At 36.3% G+C, this 19,450-nt stretch overlaps 1 protein-coding gene across 3 annotated transcripts in view; it reads left to right on the forward strand.

Annotated features, from left to right (window-relative positions):
• Nedd4 (NEDD4 E3 ubiquitin protein ligase) overlaps positions 1-19,450 on the forward strand; it is a 124,848-nt gene that overhangs the window by 102,313 nt on the left and 3,085 nt on the right. For all 3 annotated transcript variants that reach the window (XM_047540063.1, XM_047540062.1, XM_047540061.1), the window contains 15 exons: positions 679-882; positions 2,505-2,585; positions 2,810-2,864; positions 2,956-3,014; positions 4,245-4,310; positions 7,992-8,221; positions 9,078-9,199; positions 9,293-9,363; positions 10,435-10,530; positions 10,857-10,930; positions 11,203-11,263; positions 14,875-14,934; positions 15,023-15,130; positions 16,108-16,204; positions 18,978-19,050. In XM_047540063.1, the coding sequence (XP_047396019.1) occupies positions 679-882; positions 2,505-2,585; positions 2,810-2,864; positions 2,956-3,014; positions 4,245-4,310; positions 7,992-8,221; positions 9,078-9,199; positions 9,293-9,363; positions 10,435-10,530; positions 10,857-10,930; positions 11,203-11,263; positions 14,875-14,934; positions 15,023-15,130; positions 16,108-16,204; positions 18,978-19,050 (1,457 nt within the window). The remainder of the gene's footprint in view (positions 1-678; positions 883-2,504; positions 2,586-2,809; positions 2,865-2,955; positions 3,015-4,244; positions 4,311-7,991; positions 8,222-9,077; positions 9,200-9,292; positions 9,364-10,434; positions 10,531-10,856; positions 10,931-11,202; positions 11,264-14,874; positions 14,935-15,022; positions 15,131-16,107; positions 16,205-18,977; positions 19,051-19,450) is intronic.

The following is a 19,450-nucleotide window of genomic DNA, read 5'->3' on the forward strand; positions in this document are numbered from 1 at the left end:
TAACTATTGACTAATAATCTATCATGTGAATATATTGCATTTCAGTTGTTATTTCTATAGTTGTCATTTATTTTATCTACCCAACATTTGAACCCATTTCTATGTACAGGGTCCTCCCTTTTCTGAGTGTTTGGGTATCAAAGCCAGTAGATTCTGTAGCTCCCTATGGAGCTGAGCACCAGGCCTGTGGACATAGATTTTTCTCAGTCAGATGCACCCACAACAGACTGACTGTTAACTACCTTCTTACCACTTAAGAATTAACTGAGAAATTATAAATCATCATTAAAAACAAAGTTTGACAAAACACTTTATTTGAAAAATTGGGAAAGATTACTAAAATGTTGAGTTTAAATTAAATAATGATGGGGCTGGGGTTGTGGCCAGTGGTAGAGCGCTTGCCTAGCATGTGTGAGGCCCTGGGTTCAATTCTCAGCCCCACACATAAATAAATGAATAAAATAAGGGTCTATCAACATCTTAAAAAATATTTTAAAAAATAAATAAATTAATAATGTGCCATAACTACATTTGAAAATGAGTCTCAGGGATTTGGAGCCTGTTTACAAGTGTGGGTTCTACTTGCAGGTAAGCTGTCTTCTCAGCCATTCTGTTTGCAGGTAAGCTCTTTATGAGTTCTTGATAAAATTTTACAGTATGCCTTCATTAATGTGCTAGGCCACAGTGGAGCCCAGTCAGCTGCTATCAAACCAGAGTCCTTCTGCAGGCCCCCAGTCACAGCTCTCCTTGAGTGATTCGGCACAGCAAGTGACCCAGCCATCTGAAATTGAGCAAGGATTCCTCCCTAAAGGCTGGGAAGTCCGGCACGCACCAAATGGGAGGCCTTTCTTTATTGACCACAACACCAAAACCACCACCTGGGTAACTTTAGGACTCTTAAGTTTATAACAATACTAATCTCTTATGTATAGTTCTTTCTAATGTTTAAATGTGTATTAGAATAACTTGCCTTTCCTAGTATTCACTGAAAAATATGTTGAATTCTTTTTTTTTTTTTTTGGTACTAGGGATTGATCCCAGGAGTGCTGTACCACTGAGCTACATTCTAGGCCTTTTTTATTTTTTATTTTGAACTGGGTCTGAAACCTTGTCATCTTCTTGCCTCAGCCTCCCAATTTTCTAGGATTATAGAGGTGTGCCGCGGCACCTGGCTGTGTTGAATTCTTAATACTATTATTTCTATTCAAAATGCTCTATGTCTCTTTTTTAATATTGTCTTAGATTTTCATGGAGATACTCACATTTATTTCCTATTTCCAGTTTTTAGCTCACTAACCATAAATGCTTAGGAAATTACTTGATAATAAACCTTTGCTTTTTATATGAGGCATTATAGTTCCAAAGCACTTTTGAATCCTTACCTCGTTTAATACTAAAAAGACCTTTGTGAGCTATGTAGAATAAATGTTTTTAATTTTAAAATAAATTACAAAGTTTTTGGTGATTAGTTTACCACCAATAGAAAAATTACCAAAATTAGCAATAGATGTTTTTTTTTGCGAGGTGGGTACTAGGGACTGAACTCAGTGGCACTCGACCCCTGAGCTACATCCCAGCCCTATTTTGTATTTTATTTAGAGACAGGGTCTCACCAAGTTGCTTAGCACCTCGCTTTTGCTGAGACTGGCTTTAAACTAGTGATTCTCCTGCCTGAGCCTCCTGAGCTGCTGGGATTACAGGCGTGTGCCACCACGCCAGCAGATGAATAAATTTTAATTAACTTTTTAAAACACCAACATAGCTTAAATAACTTAAATAAATGTGAATTAATCCAAATAATCCAAAGAGAACTTTGGTTTTTGGCAAACTGACTTGACTTTTTTTTTTTTTTTTTTTTTTTGTACTGGAGATTGAACTCAGTGCACTTTACCAGTGAGCCACATCCCCACTGTTTTCTTTTTTATTCTGAGAAATCTTGCTCATTTGCCAAGGCTGGCCTTAAACTTGTGATCCTCCTCCTGCCTCAGCCTCCCAAGTTACTGAAATTACAGGCATGTACCCTGCCTGCCTGAATTGACTTTAATAATTTTTTATGCTTCCTATCTTTCAAAAACATTAATAAATAAGTTCTTGAATAGACAGTTGCCAGAAGGCACTTTCAGAGGCATAGAAATTCCGAGATACAATTTAATGTCCCAATAGTTCACCACTTTTATTTTGCAGAGAAAACCTCTATGTAGTGACACAAGATGGAGTATATTGAAATACTCAGGATGGTTTATTTAAAAGAGATGCTCAGTTAGCCCAGAATCCTCTCTGAGAACTGATGTTTACTATTTCCTTTAAGAGTGTAGCCTGAGAGTGGTAGATTTTAGAAGGAGGAACTATTGCCACTGATTAAGAATTTGAAGTATAAGTGGACTTTTAAAAAATAACATCTTAAATATCTGTTGACATTAGAAAACATTGTAACATACTGACTTTCATTATTTTAAAATTTGTGTGTATGTTGTTTTATTTATCGAATGACTCAACCAAAAAAGGAAGATCCAAGATTGAAAATTCCAGCTCATCTGAGAGGAAAGACATCATTTGACTCTTCCAGTGATCTAGGGCCTTTACCTGTAAGTACATAGAACTACTGCCAATTTATTTGACTATCAAATATTTTGTATTTTTGAATATAGTAGTCCTTTAGCAACTATAATTAACATTATTATTATTTAACTATTGATGCCTTCTACTGAGTGAAATGTGCAAATTAAATTAACCTCATGTCCAGTGCTGTTTTTTATTCATACATCTAAAATCCTGTCTTAAAATAATTGAAACATGTTTTTAATTATAGCCAGGATGGGAAGAGAGAACTCACACAGATGGAAGAATCTTCTACATAAATCATAGTATGTGCCATGTGATTTATCATTACATTATTTTTTGTTAATACTGAGTTTTGTACATGAGAAAGAAATCATCCTTTTTCCTTCCTTTCAGATATAAAAAGAACACAATGGGAAGATCCTCGGCTGCAGAATGTAGCAATAACTGGACCAGTAAGTCTGCCGCATCAGCGGGCTCTGATGGGGTTGTCCTCTCACCTGTTTCTGTATGGCCGAATGAATGGTCAAGGGCATAGCCCTGTGGGGACTGAGAAGAGAGCACATTTTCCATCCTCTCCTCCCCTGCTGTCCCTACTCCCAGTCTGTTATTTAAAAAGATAGTATAAAGTTATTGTCCTTTCCCTGCACAAACAGCCTTGGGAGACTCATGAGCCAGACAGAAAACTCGGGCAATGAGCTGCTGAGCTTATGCTGGTCTTGCCATTGTCTGAAAAAAGTGTTGACAGTGAGCCCTCAACAAATCAGAGAAGAGCCACAAGTGTGCCAGGATGAGGAGGTAGCAGCACCCTATTAATGCCAAGGCCATATCTTGAACTTTTTTGTGACAGTCACTGTAAATACCCACTATATAAAGACATATTTAAGCATTAATACTACCATAACATGCCAGATGTGGTGGTGCATGCTAGCATCCCAGCTACTCAGGAGGCTGAGGCAGGAGGATTGGAAAATAAAATAAGAAGGGACTGGGATGCAACTTAGTGGTAGAGTGCCTCTGGGTGTAATCCCATTACCACAAAAATAAATAAATAAATAAATAAATAAATAAATAATAAATATTACCGTAGTACAACTATAACTGTCAAGTTGGGTTAATGGGACATACAAATCATTATCCTCTCTTACATGTAGCTACTTTTTCCATTTTTTATTCAGATTTTATTTTTTAATTCACAAAAGTAAGTAAAATTGAATATTTGGGATTTTTTTTAGATTACTATTTAGTATCTCAGCATATAATCTTTTTAAATAATGGATAAAAAAGGCAAGTACTGGGAGTTTAAGGGAAAAGTACATTTTTCAAATTGTTCCTTCAATTGAGAAATCATTTTGAAAGTCTTTTTAGAAATGGAAATTTTTGTTTCTAATATTTCTCTACTTGGAAGAAATTTTCTGTTTCTGGCATGTTGCATTTCAAGAATATTGCATGATGAAAATTGCAGCCATAGGCATTGCTAAATACAATTTTATCTTAAACAGAGAAATAAAGATTTTTTTAAGTTTTGTATTTTTTTTCTTCAAATGAAACCTTCATTTCCAGATATTCTTTTTTTTAATGCCTTTAACTTATGTTCATAAATACCCAGAGGGGAAACCTATAAAGTTGTTCTAGAATAAAAACGACCTAAACCTTCTTTATTTTTCCAAACATTTCAACTAAAGGCAGTGCCCTACTCCAGGGATTACAAAAGAAAGTATGAGTTCTTCCGAAGAAAGTTAAAGAAGCAGGTTAGTGTTATTTTCTAATAAATACTTGGGAATGATCATTATGTAGACTGAAAATAATGGGAAATGCATTTTTAAAAGTAATAGTTTGTTCTATATTTGAAATGGCTTTGAACAAATAGTTTCTCATAGAGAAAATATGTTTATTTTTTGAGCTAACAGTTATAAATCATTAGAGACCATAATTTTTTAATGTCTATTTTTCAAGATATTTTGTAATAAAGAAAAATAGAATTAAAAGTTTCCTGAAACCTGGTGCTTCCTGTACAGTTATAGGGGCTTGGTCTTTGTAGAATCTGAGTAAGAGTAGGTCAGGAAATCATATTGTTGCCTTGTCTTTGTGTTGGAGAACTCTGAATTCCTTTACTACTTTGTTGTTTTCTAATGATATCTCTGTATCATTTAAAAATACAACTAAATGGAACAGTGCTCCTGTTGTTTGTCTCCTTATGTTTATCAAATATGTTCATTACATTTTATTCCATCTCTACAAATTCAGTAAGTTTAGTACTAGACTCATCATCTGCCCATCCACTCCTTTCTGCTGGTGTTGATCATTTTTAATGCTTTCCTAATTTAATTAGCTCTCTCATTTCCCCATTTCCCTGCAGTTTAGGAACACTACCACTAGGTGGCTATGTTGGGTTACACTTTCTGGAGTTCTAAGCTGGAAGCCTGCTTTTTCAAAAATTCAAGATGGTGGGTCTGCCACCAAATTTTTCATCCAAAATTTTAGCAGCAATGAAGTACAGTAGGGTTTTTTTAGGCCTTAATAAAATCCTTATATATAAGCAAGATTTTAAACTCTTCTTCAGGAATGACTTTGTATCTAAATTACTCTGAAAATGTGTTTCCTACTTCTAGGCTTTGGGATTTTAAATCTTTGTTGATGTATTTTTCTGGGAAATATTTTTATTCTTAATGAGAATATACAGGTGGAGTAGAAGTGCAAGCTTCTCCATTTGCCACATTGAACATTTGTCAACATATTAGAATACCTGTTACTGTCTTCTAGGTGCAGCAGTAAGGGACAAGGCCTTTGTTAACAGGCCCCAGAATACAGAAGCCATATGAAAACAGGATTATTTGTTGATCTTTCATGACATATCAGGCATTCTTCTTAACAGGTTGCATGTATTATTCATTTAATCTCTACAATAATTCTGTAAAGAAGGGATCACATTTTATAGGTGAGGAAACTGAGGCACAGAGAGATTAGGCAATGTGATCAAGTCTCACATTTATTAAGTGGAAAAGTCAGATTCAGACCACATGGTCTGTCTCCAGAGTCCATGTTCCTGACCAACAGGACATATCATATTGGTGATTAGAAGTTTTGTATGAGTGGGCTGGGGAGATAGCTCAGCTGGTAGAGTTCTTGCCTCACAAGCACAAGGCCCTGAGTTCGATCCCCAGTACCACAAAAAAAAAAAAAAAAAAAAGTGAGAAGTTTTGTATGGAAATTACCCAGAATGCAACAATGGTATAGAAAGAGGTAAGCATATGAAAGGAAGGTTAAGAGACCTGGAGTCATTCCAGGAGATTTGAGCCACAGGGAAAAGCCTGAGAATCTGAATCCTCAGATTAACAAAAATAAAAATAAGACAAAAATTTTTTTTAAATATTAATGACTAATGTTTGAAAGTCTTGAGCTATCATTAACATTTTCCTTTCTTTATTCTCAACTTGTCAAAAATCTCATAACTTATCCAAAGTCAGGTTCCAAATGGTAAAGTCAGGATTTGAACACAGGGCCTGACTTGAGCATCCATGCCCTAGGTCACTACTCAGTTCACACACCAGTTCTGTGGCCCACTCTTCTTCCAGTACCATCTCTCCCTCAGAGATCTCTTTGTCTTCTCTCACATGGACTATTTCAGGGGTCTTAACTGACCAATGTTCCTCTTGTCTCCTTAAAGCCACTCTTTTATTTTATTATTTTATTATTTTTTTTTTTTGGCAGTGCTGGGGATTGAACCCAGGGCCTCATGTTTGCAAGGCAAGCACTCTACCGACTGAGCTATCTCCCCAGCCCCTAAAGCCACTCTTTATACCCCCGCCTCATCAGCACCTGAAGAGCTCCTGATCAGGAGGCTCCTCTGCTCAGAAACTCTCTTCCTAGTTTGTCATTCACACTTGTCCACCTTCTTCTTTTACTGTAATCTCTGCTTCCCTTCCTTTTTCTTCTCCTCCTCCTCCGGTATCCCCTGGCTATGAAATGTGTCAGATCCCTCCTTTCTGCTCTTCCTTAGTTCTTCCCTCCCTTCCTCTCCTGTCCAAAGACTTCCTCTCAAAAACTCCTCGATTGCCGCATTTATGATTTATAGCTCAATCTTTTATGTTCCCACAGAGCATTACTTAGAAGCAATTGCTCTACTCTTTTAAGTTTCAGAATTAGTAGCATCTACACTTGTCTCTCACCTGCACACCAGATTGCAAATTCCTTGAGGAAGCAGCCATGTCTTAGGCCATGTTTTTATTATCTGTTCCTCCCATCCCCGGCCCCACAGTGGTGCCACCCAGCGTGGGACCTGCCCCAGAGCAAGTCAGTGACTTACCCACACCAGCTGCCTAGTAGCCAGTCTAAACTTGCTCTTCTCCAATCTTGATGTTATTTAAATTACTCAAGCAATAGAGGAAACTACTTATATCATGCTTACATTGCTTATATAAACTGCTTATATTAATATGTTTCTCTAGGGCTTTCTATTTTCCCTAAGTATACTGAGAGTAAATTGGGTTTGTCTACTTGTCATTAACCCTCTTTCTTTTTTTTTTCTTTTGAAGTGAGAGAATGTTGACAGTGTATGTTCTTCTCCTAATGGTTTCCACTTGAAAGTTGCACACAAAGCACTCAAAAATAAAATACTCTGATATAGTTTTATAAAACTGAGATCTGCCCAACCAATACATAACTATCTGCATTTGTCCTATAAGCACAGAATGTACAAAGATAAGTGAAGCAAGAGCAGAGGTTCAGGAGCAAAGACTTTCTTAACTTCTATTTTCCTCAGTTTCTTTGTCTATGAAATGAAAAATAATAGTAGCTTCTTCATAGTGTTGTAATGAAGAGTGAGTTAGTCAATCTGTTAAAATGCAGGGAGCAGTGTCTGGCATAGTCTGGAAATGTTACTTAGCATCCATTAATGTGTGAAGCAGGACAGACCGCAAGGAGAAAGATGGAGGTAGGGGAAACCTTGAATGTTCCCGCAAGCAATGAGAAGTGGACAATGGCTAGACTACCAATTGCAGGGTGGTCTTCTTGGAACTTAATATGGAAACCAAGGTTCATGAAATGCCTCCATGTGGGCATTATCATCACCATCTATAACTTCTTTGGATATAAGTATCAGAAGTCTTTATCAATAAATGATTAGAGAAAATGCCTGAATCCTTTCATACCACAGAGGAATAGAAGACAACATGCCCCTTGTTTTCCCCCTGACTTCAGTGCTGAAAGAAAAAGGGGGGCTGGGGATGTAGCTCAGTTGGTAAAGTGCTTGCCTCCAAGCATAAGGCCCTGGGTTCAAATTCCCAGCACCGCAAAAAAAAAAAAAAGAAAGAAAAAGAAAAAGGGACTTAGGCACAGAGTGGAATACAGTGAATGTTATGACTTTCTGGACAGAGAAATTTGTCATTGTGTTGAGTTGCTTTAAACCATAAATCTCTTTTCTGACTTTTCAGAATGACATTCCAAACAAATTTGAGATGAAACTTCGCCGTGCAACTGTTCTTGAGGACTCTTACCGGAGAATTATGGGTGTCAAAAGAGCTGACTTCCTCAAGGCTCGACTCTGGATTGAATTTGATGGTGAAAAGGGTTTAGATTATGGAGGAGTTGCCAGAGAATGGTTCTTCCTGATCTCAAAGGAAATGTTTAACCCTTATTATGGGTTGTTTGAATATTCTGCTACGTAAGTACCTTTATTTTTATATATTTATTTATTAAGTTTTGAGACGGGTATCACTGTTGCCCAGACTGGCCTTAAATTCTTGGGCTGAAGCAATCCTCCTGCCTCAGCATCCCAAGTAGCTGGGACTACAGATGTATGCCACTGCACCTGGCTTAAGCATCTTTAAATGCCCATATACAGAAGGAGGAAAAATCACTATTCTGAAAATGACATAACAGTATTGCATGATACAAGGGAATGTATGTTATACCACCGAAAAGAAAGATTATAACTAATGCTTCAGAAATGACTTTCAAAAAGTGTTGAAGTATATACAATATAAAATTTACCACTATAGTCATTTTAAGCATACAGTTCCCTGGTATCTTAAGTATATTCCCCTTGTTGAGTAACCATCACCAGCATCCATCTCCAGAATGTTCATCTTCCCAAAACGAAATTCATTGCCCACTAACCACTGGACTCTCTGTCTCCTGCAAGCCGCCATTCCTTTCTTTTCTAAAAAGTCAACTACTTTAAGTCCCTCATCTAAGTGGAATCATACAGTGTTTGCCCTTTGTGTATGACTTATTTTACATAGCATGGTAACCTCAGGGTTCATCCACAGTGCAGCATGCATCGTGATTTTATTCTTTCTTATTAATTTGTTTATACCATATTTCATTTATCCATTTGTCTGTCAATGAATATTTGCATTGTTTCCACCTTTTGACAGAAATTACTCTTTCATTAAGTCCAATGGTCAAGTATGGTTCAACAGAGGCAAATAACTCTAAAAAGAAGGGGAAAATTTGTAATTATTTGTCATAATCTCTTAAATATCAAGAGGAACATTTAGATGTTCTTGTCTTTTCAGGGATAATTATACCCTACAGATAAATCCAAATTCCGGATTGTGTAATGAAGATCACCTCTCTTACTTCAAGTTCATTGGTCGGGTAGCTGGGATGGCAGTTTATCATGGCAAACTATTGGATGGTTAGTATCAACTATAAAACTTTTTTTTTTAAATGTAACCATCCGTTTTCTTTCACTTGGTAATCATTTTAAATATATTTAATTTCTTACAAGGTTTTTTCATCCGCCCGTTTTACAAGATGATGCTACACAAACCAATAACACTTCATGATATGGAATCGGTGGTAGGTCTTTTTCACTTTTCACATGGAGGAATGATGATTTAACAGGCAACTGAACATTTTGCAGAATAAGCTTTTAATGTTATAGAAATGAATAAATTCTAAAGTTCCAAAATACAAATAAACATCTTCCTCATCTTATTATTAAAATTTTCTAACATAATAAAGTCAAAAGAATTTTATGGTACACATGTATGTATCTACCACTCACAATTGGCTTATTATCTATATTTACTTCATTATATACTATGTCCATCAGTCTACCTTAGTTTTTTCATGCATTGCAAAGTAAACTATAGATATTATCAGTATACTTCCCCCTAAATATGTCACAGTATACCACAGTTAGGTATTTTTCACATCAATATTTGAATTTTGATCTTTTATGATGAATACTGTGTGCTTTAAAAATGGCAGTGCAGAGGCAGGCCTGTGGTGAGGCTCCTACAAAGAAAAGAAACCCAAAGAAAAAAAATCCCTGACTATAGCCTTGTTATCTCTGCTGCTGCTTCATCTCAATTCACTTGGGCACATGTGGATCCCAAGAGATCCTACTAAATACTTTATTCCTTCTTTGTTACACATTATCAGTGCAAACAGTATGAGTCTTCATAAGTCTTAAGGTCATACAGTTATTTGAGTGGGTTAATTGAACTTCTATATTTAGTTTGAGATTTCTCTTAACTTGGCCCAGGTACAAACACCTCCTCATAGCTAACATAAACATTTCACACAGTCCCATCGGCCACATGAGAAAAGTGCTCATGGTCCTGGATATCCATAGAAGTGAGAACTTTTCTGAAAACTACTTTCTTTAATCCTTTAATTGAATAATAAAATCTGTACCACCACTGTTTTCACATAGAGATAGATTTCTAAACCACTCTGTTGGTTGATGGATTTTTACTCTTGCACTAACCTGTGATCTGTCGCTTTGTAATGAGTGTATGTACGTATGGAAAAGATGTCTAACCCTTTCGTCTTTCTCCCAATTATTCAGACCCTCAGCATACTTTTTTTTGCCAAGTTCAAGTGTCTTTATGTATTTTTTAAAATGCAGTTTTTCCTATCTAGGACAGTGAATATTACAACTCCCTAAGATGGATTCTTGAAAATGATCCAACAGAATTGGACCTCAGGTTTATCATAGATGAAGAACTGTTTGGACAGGTTTGTGGATTTTCCTCAAAGTGAAACATAATTTTTGAAACATAATGTTGTAACTTAAGTTTAGGGGTTAACATACACATTTCTCTGCTCTATTTTTACATTTATTTTCCAGTAACAAAAACTGTCTCTCAGCAAGAATTTGTGTTTTCTTTGACATTTGACTCATTCCTTATTTATTTTAGTAGAACTAATATTTAAGTTTTCTTAGCTTTTAGCTTTTGAATGGATTTAATTTAAAATACCAGGTTTCTGGCATAACTATAATATTTACACTTTTTTATTTTTCTCATTAAAATAACATATCAAGGTATCATGTTTAATTTTAGACACATCAACATGAGTTGAAAAATGGTGGATCAGAAATTGTTGTCACCAATAAGAACAAAAAGGAATATATTTAGTAAGTATTTTATTAGTATTTTCCTAGAAATAATTTTGAACTTTCTTCTGAGAAGACATTTCTTGCCTTCTTTCTTTTCCCATATAGCCAGAATCTCAATGTTCTTTTTCTCATAAAAATAAAATATAATATTAACTGCTTGTATTCAACATTTGCCTTGAGCTTAACTAGTTTTTATTTTCTGTTTCTAACTGGAATAAATATGTCTTAAACTTCTTTTCTTGATTCACATGAAAAAGAACTATATTGTTTGGATTCTTTTTTTGTTTTAGTCTCGTAATTCAATGGCGATTCGTCAATCGAATCCAGAAGCAAATGGCTGCTTTTAAAGAGGTATTCATTTTCTTTTGTTTGCTCTTCTGTAATTACAAAGTAAAATCTAGAGTTTCAAATATTGGGCTTCATTGCATCTGAATAAAATAAGTATATGACTTGCTTTATGCAACTATTCTTAATTACATGTTGACAAAATATTCCATGAATAGATGCTTGCTATTAAAATTCAATCATTCAAGAAGTCTAAATAATGAGCACTGACAGTCCACTTCGACACCTCTCAGTGCCCCTCACCTTTCTTTCCCCAGTGCCACTCTCCTCGCTTTAAGTAACCTTAGGAGAACACAGGAACTACACTGCTGTAGGGATAGTGTGTGTTTTTTGTTGTTGTTTTTTCCTGACTAGGATTACATCATGCATATTTTTCTATGGCTTGCTTTCTTCCCTTATCAAGTATTTATTTACATGTCATTTCTATCCTTTGTGGTCACATTTTATTTATAATATAAATTCGTAAGGTATTTAAGTTTCCCCACCTGGTGGACATGTAGGCTATTGTAGAATACTCATTTCTTTTTTTGTTTTGTTTTGTTTTTATTAGTGCATTATAGTTATACATAATAGTGGGGTTCATTTTGACATGATCATAAATCATATAACAGTTTGTTCATTCTCAGTCTCCAGTACTTCTCCTTTGCTCTCCTCCTTCCCCAGATCACCCTCTTTTACTGGTCTTCCATTTATTTATTGGTTATTTTGTATTTTTAATGCTTGAAGGTATGATTTTATTATTTTCACGACTGGGAAGAAGGTAATCTCAATATAAGCATTTTTTTTCTCCTTTGCTGAAATCCAAACAACACAACTCTGTCATATGCAAAAGGCTATCTCAGTAATGGATATTTTCTGATGTAGTACTGGTTTTGCTCTTAATCTTAAATAAACCAAGTCTTTTCCATAATCAGATTTTTTTTTTTTTTTTTTCATTTCCATGATCAGTTTGCTGAACAAACCCTTAGAGTCCATTTTGTCTTTGCTAACACTCAGTCACAGCTGCCTCCAGGCAAATCACCCCACTCAAGCATGCGGGTACATCAAACCCAGGGCTGCATTCCTCACAGCTCACAGAAGTCACAGGTGAATGAGGCTAAAACATAAGACCCCCTGCTTGAGAGCTGCAGCTTGAGTTGCTGCTGAATAATATTCAATTTCTACAATAAACTTAATAAAACCTTCACTTTTCCTCCAAAAGATTAGCTAAAGAGGACAGGAAGTAATTCACTGGAAAGTGATGTTGTAGGTGACCACAGCCAATGCATAGTTTTGAAAAAGCCCTATGGCTGTGTATTTGCCTTTAAAAATGGATTTTGACAAGCTTCAGGTAAAAATGATTCAAAAATATCCTTATTTCATTTACATATAACCAATATGTCATATTTGCATATAGGACTGAATTTTTGTTGAATTTCTTCATATAAGGTCTATAGTTTAACTGGTAGGAAACTTTTTTTTTTAACAGACTGCATTTTGATTCACTACACAAATGGGGTACAAATTTTCGTGTCTATGGTTGTGCACGATGTAGATTCATACAATTCGTGTAATAAGCACTCATTTCTTAAGCTAACTTAAAAACTTATGTTAAATATGAATCATGTACTTTTTCATTTATTCAGTATTGCACTCTATGTGTCTGGTGCTATGTGAGGCAAAAAAACATAGTTACTGCCATCAAGGAACATTTGATCTGAAGTGTGAGATGAACACAGAAGAGAGTGGGGAGAGGTGAAGGAAGGACTAGAGGAATTGGGCAAGCATAAAGAGGAATGTCCTTCTGCGGGGGAACAGCATGGGTGGAGTGTGTCAGGCTGGGCTGTATGCACATTAGAGAAAATACAAGCAGTGGAGTGTACTGACTTGAGCAAGCAAGAGGGAAGGAATAAGCCTCCAGAGCTGACAGCACCAGATCCTCAGGGGCCTGTTTGTCAAGCATAGAGCTTGGCATTCTCTCTGAAGTCCAGTGAGGGGAAGGACGAGGGGGAATTAAAGGCTGTTAAACAATAAAACACCAGGATTCAATTTACTTTTTAATCAAATCATTCTGCAAGTGAAATTAGGGAGGGCACGCCTAGCCCCAGACTTCCCAGCAGTGGGGAAAGTGCTGCCTAGTAATAATTTAGGTGAGAAATAGGAGTTTAGACTCTGGATGGGAAGAGCATTGTCCCCGCATTTCAGTGATATCCAGAAGTGGATATTTAATGATAGGAATGATCTGGGATGAGGATGTGGATTTGGGATCATTTGCATTTGCGTCATGAAGCTATGGACTAGAGAAAACAGAAAATGGAAAAGAGCAGTGAAGGTACGTGGCCACGCTGGAGGCCTGGGAACAGGCATCTTCAGTGTTGCTCAAGAACAGACAGTAAAAATGTGACTTCAAAGGAAGTTGACAAAGAGGGGCAGCGTGAGATATTAAGAGCAAAGGTTCAAGAACAAAGATGTTTTTAACAATATCTTACTGCAGAGAAGTCAAATAAGGAACGAGAAATGTTTATTAGCTATAGCTACAGAACTGACTGACTTTTTCCAGAACAGTTTCAGGGAAGTAATAGTTTAGACCTCAGATGGCAATGGTTGGAGGGAGAGTCGGAAGATGAGCAACTGAATTCAGTAAGCGTATGTACTGTCAAGAACTTGGCTGTGAGCGTTGATGCACGCCTGTAATCCCAGCAGCTCTGGAGGCTGAGGCAGGAGGATTGCGAGTTCAAAGCCAGCCTCGGCAAAAGCAAGGCACTAAGCAACTCAGCTCAGTGAGACCCTGTCTCTAAATAAAATACAAAATAGGGCTGGGAATGTGGCTCAGTGGTTGAGTGCCCCTGAGTTCAATCCCTGGTACAAAAAAAAAAAAAAAAAGAAAAGAAGAAAGGAAAAGGAACTTGGCTGTGAAAGAAAGAGGTAAATGAGGTGTTTGGGGTTTTGTTTTTAAGGTAGATGTGGCTTGAACAGAGTTAAGTGGGTTAAGAATGAGCTAATAGGCGACTGGGGAGATAGCTCAGTTGGTAGAGTGCTTGCCTTGCAAGCACAAGGCCCTGGGTTTGATCCCCAGCACCACAAAAAAAAAAAAAAAAAAAAGAATGAGCTAATAAAGAGAAGGAAGTTGATTCGAGATGACTCCCCAAAGTAGCAGATGAAGTACCTGTGGAGGCTGGCCTGAGGGAGGAGGTGATTCCCTTCTCATGCTCTGCAGTGGGCAGGATGGATGTCATGCTGGGTGGCCCACAGGCATGCAGTGGAAGAGGGAGTTCCATTCTGCATAATTACCTCCATTTTCTTTGTCAAATAGAAATTATCTTCTGTAAAGAAAGGGTGATGTCATGTATATCTAAAAAGAACAAATAAAAATAAAATTTTTAAAGGGTGAGGTGGAGGAGGAAGAGGTTTGAGAAGTAGGGGAATGTTTTAAAATAGCCACTTTGAGGAATAATGAATGAGAACAGACTATGGGCACATATTTTTCCTTGTCAATATTGATATATTAGTGAATAAATATATAGTGGTAAAAATTTATGTGAAAGGGAGATCTCTTCAGTAGCACCCAGAACATGAAGTATAAAAATGTCCACTGAGCCTGCTGACCAGGTTTTTAAATATATATTTTTTCCTACTAGGGATTTTTTGAACTAATACCACAGGATCTCATCAAAATTTTTGATGAAAATGAACTGGAGGTAAGAAAGGTTATTTTTATACTGAAACAGAAGTTTTGTACCCATTATTTTTCTTGCTTACAGTTCTTATTACATTCTTATTATGTAGCTTCTTATGTGTGGATTGGGAGATGTGGATGTGAACGACTGGAAAGAACATACAAAATATAAAAATGGCTACAATGTAAATCATCAAGTCATACAGTGGTTTTGGAAGGTAATTTGAAACTTCTGTTTTCACAAATTACTTTGTAGTTGATTAAATCATATTTATGTGAACTCTTCATTAAGTATACTAGTGGAATACATATAGATAATGCAGAAAAATACGTAGCCCAACAAAAATTACTTTTGATTTTGTATATGTACATACATCTTCTGGGTGTGGTCCCAACTGCCTTAAATATTTAGAAATAAGTAAGGAAGGTGTTCAGAATGTAGTAAATGATTATGACAGGCTGAAAGAGGTTTAGTTTTTTACTAAGGTGGGGATTCTCAAGAGAATTAGTAATAGCCTGTAGTGTGTTCTTGGGGGACCCCTATTGTATGCCATTCAATAACATCAATTAATGTTATTTTTAAAAATTCATGAGTCGGGACTGGGGTTGTGGCTCAGTGGTAGAGTGCTTGCCTAGCATGTGTGAGGCACTGGGTTCAATCCTCAGCATCACATAAAAGTAAATAAAATAAAGGTACATGTCCATCTACAACAACAAAATTTTTTTTTAATTAAAAAAAAAAAAGGCATGAGTCACAGCTGGGCAGAGTGGTGCATACCTGTAATCCCAGCCATTCAACAGGCTGAGACAGGAGGATTATGAATTCAAGGCCAACCTCAGCAATTTAGTGAGATACCCTGTCTCAAAATAAAATAAGAAGGGATGGGAATGGAGCTCAGTGGTAAAGCACCCCTGTTCAATCCCTAGTACTAAGTATGTAGGCATAAGTCACATCTGAAAAGGTGTTTTTATTACTTCATTAGGCTGTAATCCCATTCTAAAGAGGTGACATAGAGGCTTATATATAAAATTTCTCAAGAGCTTATAAACTACCTACAAAAACAAAGAAGAAAACATGCAAATTTAATAAGTGATTATTAATGCTCTTGCTAAATTCCGATAGCATATTTTTCAGGATAATTTTTTTCCTTTTTTTCCAGTACTATTCCCTAAATGAAGTTTTTATCTCATTTAGGCTGTTTTAATGATGGATTCAGAAAAAAGAATACGATTACTTCAGTTTGTCACTGGCACATCCCGTGTACCAATGAATGGATTTGCTGAACTATATGGTAAGGATTTTCCATAGATTATGAAAAAAATGGAGTGAATGCCAACTGTCTTCATGACTCCCTACTCTTCAAGTTCTATCATTTACACTAATGTGTTTGGCTTAATTTAAAAAAGAATTAAGATTTTTAGTTGATATGATTAGAAACACTGAAATAGGCCATTATTTGCACCTGCTAATCAAATGAAGGAGAAAGCCAGAAAATGGCTCAAGTTAGTTTCCATTCTTGAACTTTAAATTCTGTTCCCACTAAGCTTCTGATACAGAAGAAGCATTCCTGCTAGGGTGATAGTTCAGGGCAGCATTTAAAGTTCCTTAGAATGTTAATTAACATATAACAATAAACAAAGAGGATTTTTGCAAAATAAGCCTGGGAAAAAGCTGACTAAGGAAAATACGGTGATTGCCTCTTATTTAGGTTTTCCTTTCTGTGATTTCAGAGCCCTCAGCCAGCCATAGACTAAAAACATTAAGTGGATATCTTGAGAGAAACAGACAATGATCACATGGCTCTTGTTATAGTATATTGGTATCACTGTTCTATTTTGTTATTGGATATTGTCGTTCATCTTATACTGCGCCTAATTATAAACTTAGCTTTTTATCATAAGCATAGGAAAAAACAGTACCTATAGGGTTCAGTACTATCTTCCATTTCAGCCTTCCAAGCCATTGGTAGATTTACATACCAGAGTGTTTCGGAAAAAAGTACTATTTCTGATACAGATCTTAGCAGCTTTTCCCAAGTCATTGGAAAAATGTTGAAGTTGTTTTTTTTTTTTAATTTATGGATTTCTGTGTTTTGTCTTTTAAAAAATATTATAAATAGCTGGTAAGATATATAAAATTAAGTTTGAGAAAACAATGGATTACAAAAAGTATATAAGTGGAAGGAATTATTACATGGTATTTGTTTTCTAAAAAACACTTTTTGGAATTTCTTTGATATTACAAAGATTTAAAATTGGAATATGTTAAGCAAACAACTGAAAATAACTATCAAAATGCAAAACATAGCCAGACATGGTGGCGCATTCCTGTATCCCAGTGACTCATGAGGCTGAGACAGGAGGGTACAAGTTCAAGGTCAGCCTCAGCAACTTTGTGAAACCCTGTCTCAAAATAAAGTTTTAAAAAGGGCTGGGGTTGTGTCTTAGTGGTAGAGCACTTGCCTGGCATGTGTGAGGCCCTGGGTTCGATCCTCAGCACTGCATATAAATAAATAAAGGTTCATTGACAACTAAAAAATATTTTAAAAAAAAAAAAAAAGGTATGAGGGACAAACCTTTAAGCAAAGGTGTAGCTAAATTTGGAGTCCTTCTTAGAGCAATAAAGAGTTGTTTCTTGGGAACTAGAAGTCAGGCACTATGCAGGTAACTGCCAAGCTAAATTTTTCATGCAAATAGAAGCATGCTAGCCCTCTGTCTTCTTGGCACACCTGCTCTCCTTGGGAAGCTTATTTAGATGTGTTTGCATAACATGTCAAGCGGCTGCCACTTTCTACACAGCGTTCCCACTCAGAGTGGTTATTAGCTTTGCTACTAGCCCTTTGCTACTAGCCATTCCTTGCCTAACTGGAATTCTTAGTCTTTGTCTTTTTAGTGGACTCACCATACTCCCTTGCCTTTATCTTCTCTAGCCAGTAAGTAGAGAAAATCTAGTCACCACAGACAAATATCCCTTTCCATCTCTAGCTGTTCCACCTTCCTTCTCTCATGCCTACAGCCATCTGCTGATTTCATGAACTGTTTGGAATTTGAGGGAAATATCCCACACACAGAGCCAGTCATTTGTGTTAAATATAAATGCAAATTCTTATCTATTTACAGAAAGAAGTAATGGTTGCTTTAAAATGCTAGTATTATAACCCAATATAATATAGCCAGTAAAATGTATGTTATGTTTACATCAGTTAACTTGGACTTTTCACATTAGATGATTTGGGTAAAAGAATCAAGAGTGTCTATAATATGATCCTATGTTATGGGAAATGATGGCAAAGACTGAAATTTTAACTCTGAACATAAATGTGATGGGTGATATGTGAAAACTAATGCTTTTGAGAGAACTTTGATATTGAGAATACCAAATATTTTTAGTACTTCTGGCAATTATATACACACATTTGGATGCAATTATAGATATGAAGAAAAGTATGGAAAGTTACAGATTAGGTTGTCAACACTGATTATCTGGTGGTTGGTGGATTTTGAAGATTGGAAAAAGAAAAGCTAAGTTAAAACTCAGAAGAAAAAAGAGAGATAGTTTCTAGAAATGTCCACAATGAAAAAAAATATAGACTGTGTAACAGGACCACATGCACATAAAATTCTCTATGAATATGCACATGCTCAAGAAAATAAATGACAGTATTTACCAAGAGTTAATGGTGAGATTTCATATGATTTTATATCCTTCATTATGTCTTATTCTATTATTTTAAGTTTTACAGTGACATTATGTAAATAATCAAAACAAAGCTATTTACAGTGGAATTCAAAGAAATATAATCTCATTTTATCAGCATATCTATGAAGGAAATCATTTATAGAAATGCAGTTGTGTTCAGTACTAGCAAATCAGAAAAGCATCATCAGATGCACCACACCAGAGACAGAGGGACAAGGTACTCACAAATTAAATGACAGACAAGGAATCCTCATTTCTTAGCTTGACAATGAAGCCATCAAGCACAGAGAGGCTTGGGTTTTAAAAATATCTAGGGATTCCTGCTTAGAGTAAATAAAACCAAAGAAACTCTTCTTCCTTTACAGGCTCAAATGGACCACAGTCATTTACAGTTGAACAGTGGGGTACCCCTGAAAAGCTGCCAAGAGCTCATACCTGGTAAGCAGTTGTGTAAGCCCCTAATAGAACAAATCCTCAGAGAGTAAAGTTCTTCTGAGTGTTCATCTACCTGTTGGTCTAGCCCCCTCTTGTGCTATGTTAGTAGCAGCTGTGGAAGAGGCAACAGAGACACTAAACCAGACACAGGGTATTTCTTCACCAGGTAGGCCTGGTCTCAAAGCCTAGGTAGCTGAATATCAGAGAGGCCCATCTCACCTGTTGACCATATGTTGTTGCCATTGCGCGGGTGGTGATCTATCCCAGTAGGGAACAAAATGCTCCATTTCAGAGACTGAAATGGCACGGGAACCCAGATATTTGGACATCAAGGTAGGCATGGGAGGAATCTACCAAGGAGTCATGGGGAGAGTTCATGCTTAGAATTCAGTCCTGCATGACT

This window comes from Sciurus carolinensis, chromosome 2 (assembly GCF_902686445.1).
Source record: "Sciurus carolinensis chromosome 2, mSciCar1.2, whole genome shotgun sequence".
NCBI classification, from domain to species: Eukaryota; Metazoa; Chordata; class Mammalia; order Rodentia; family Sciuridae; genus Sciurus; species Sciurus carolinensis.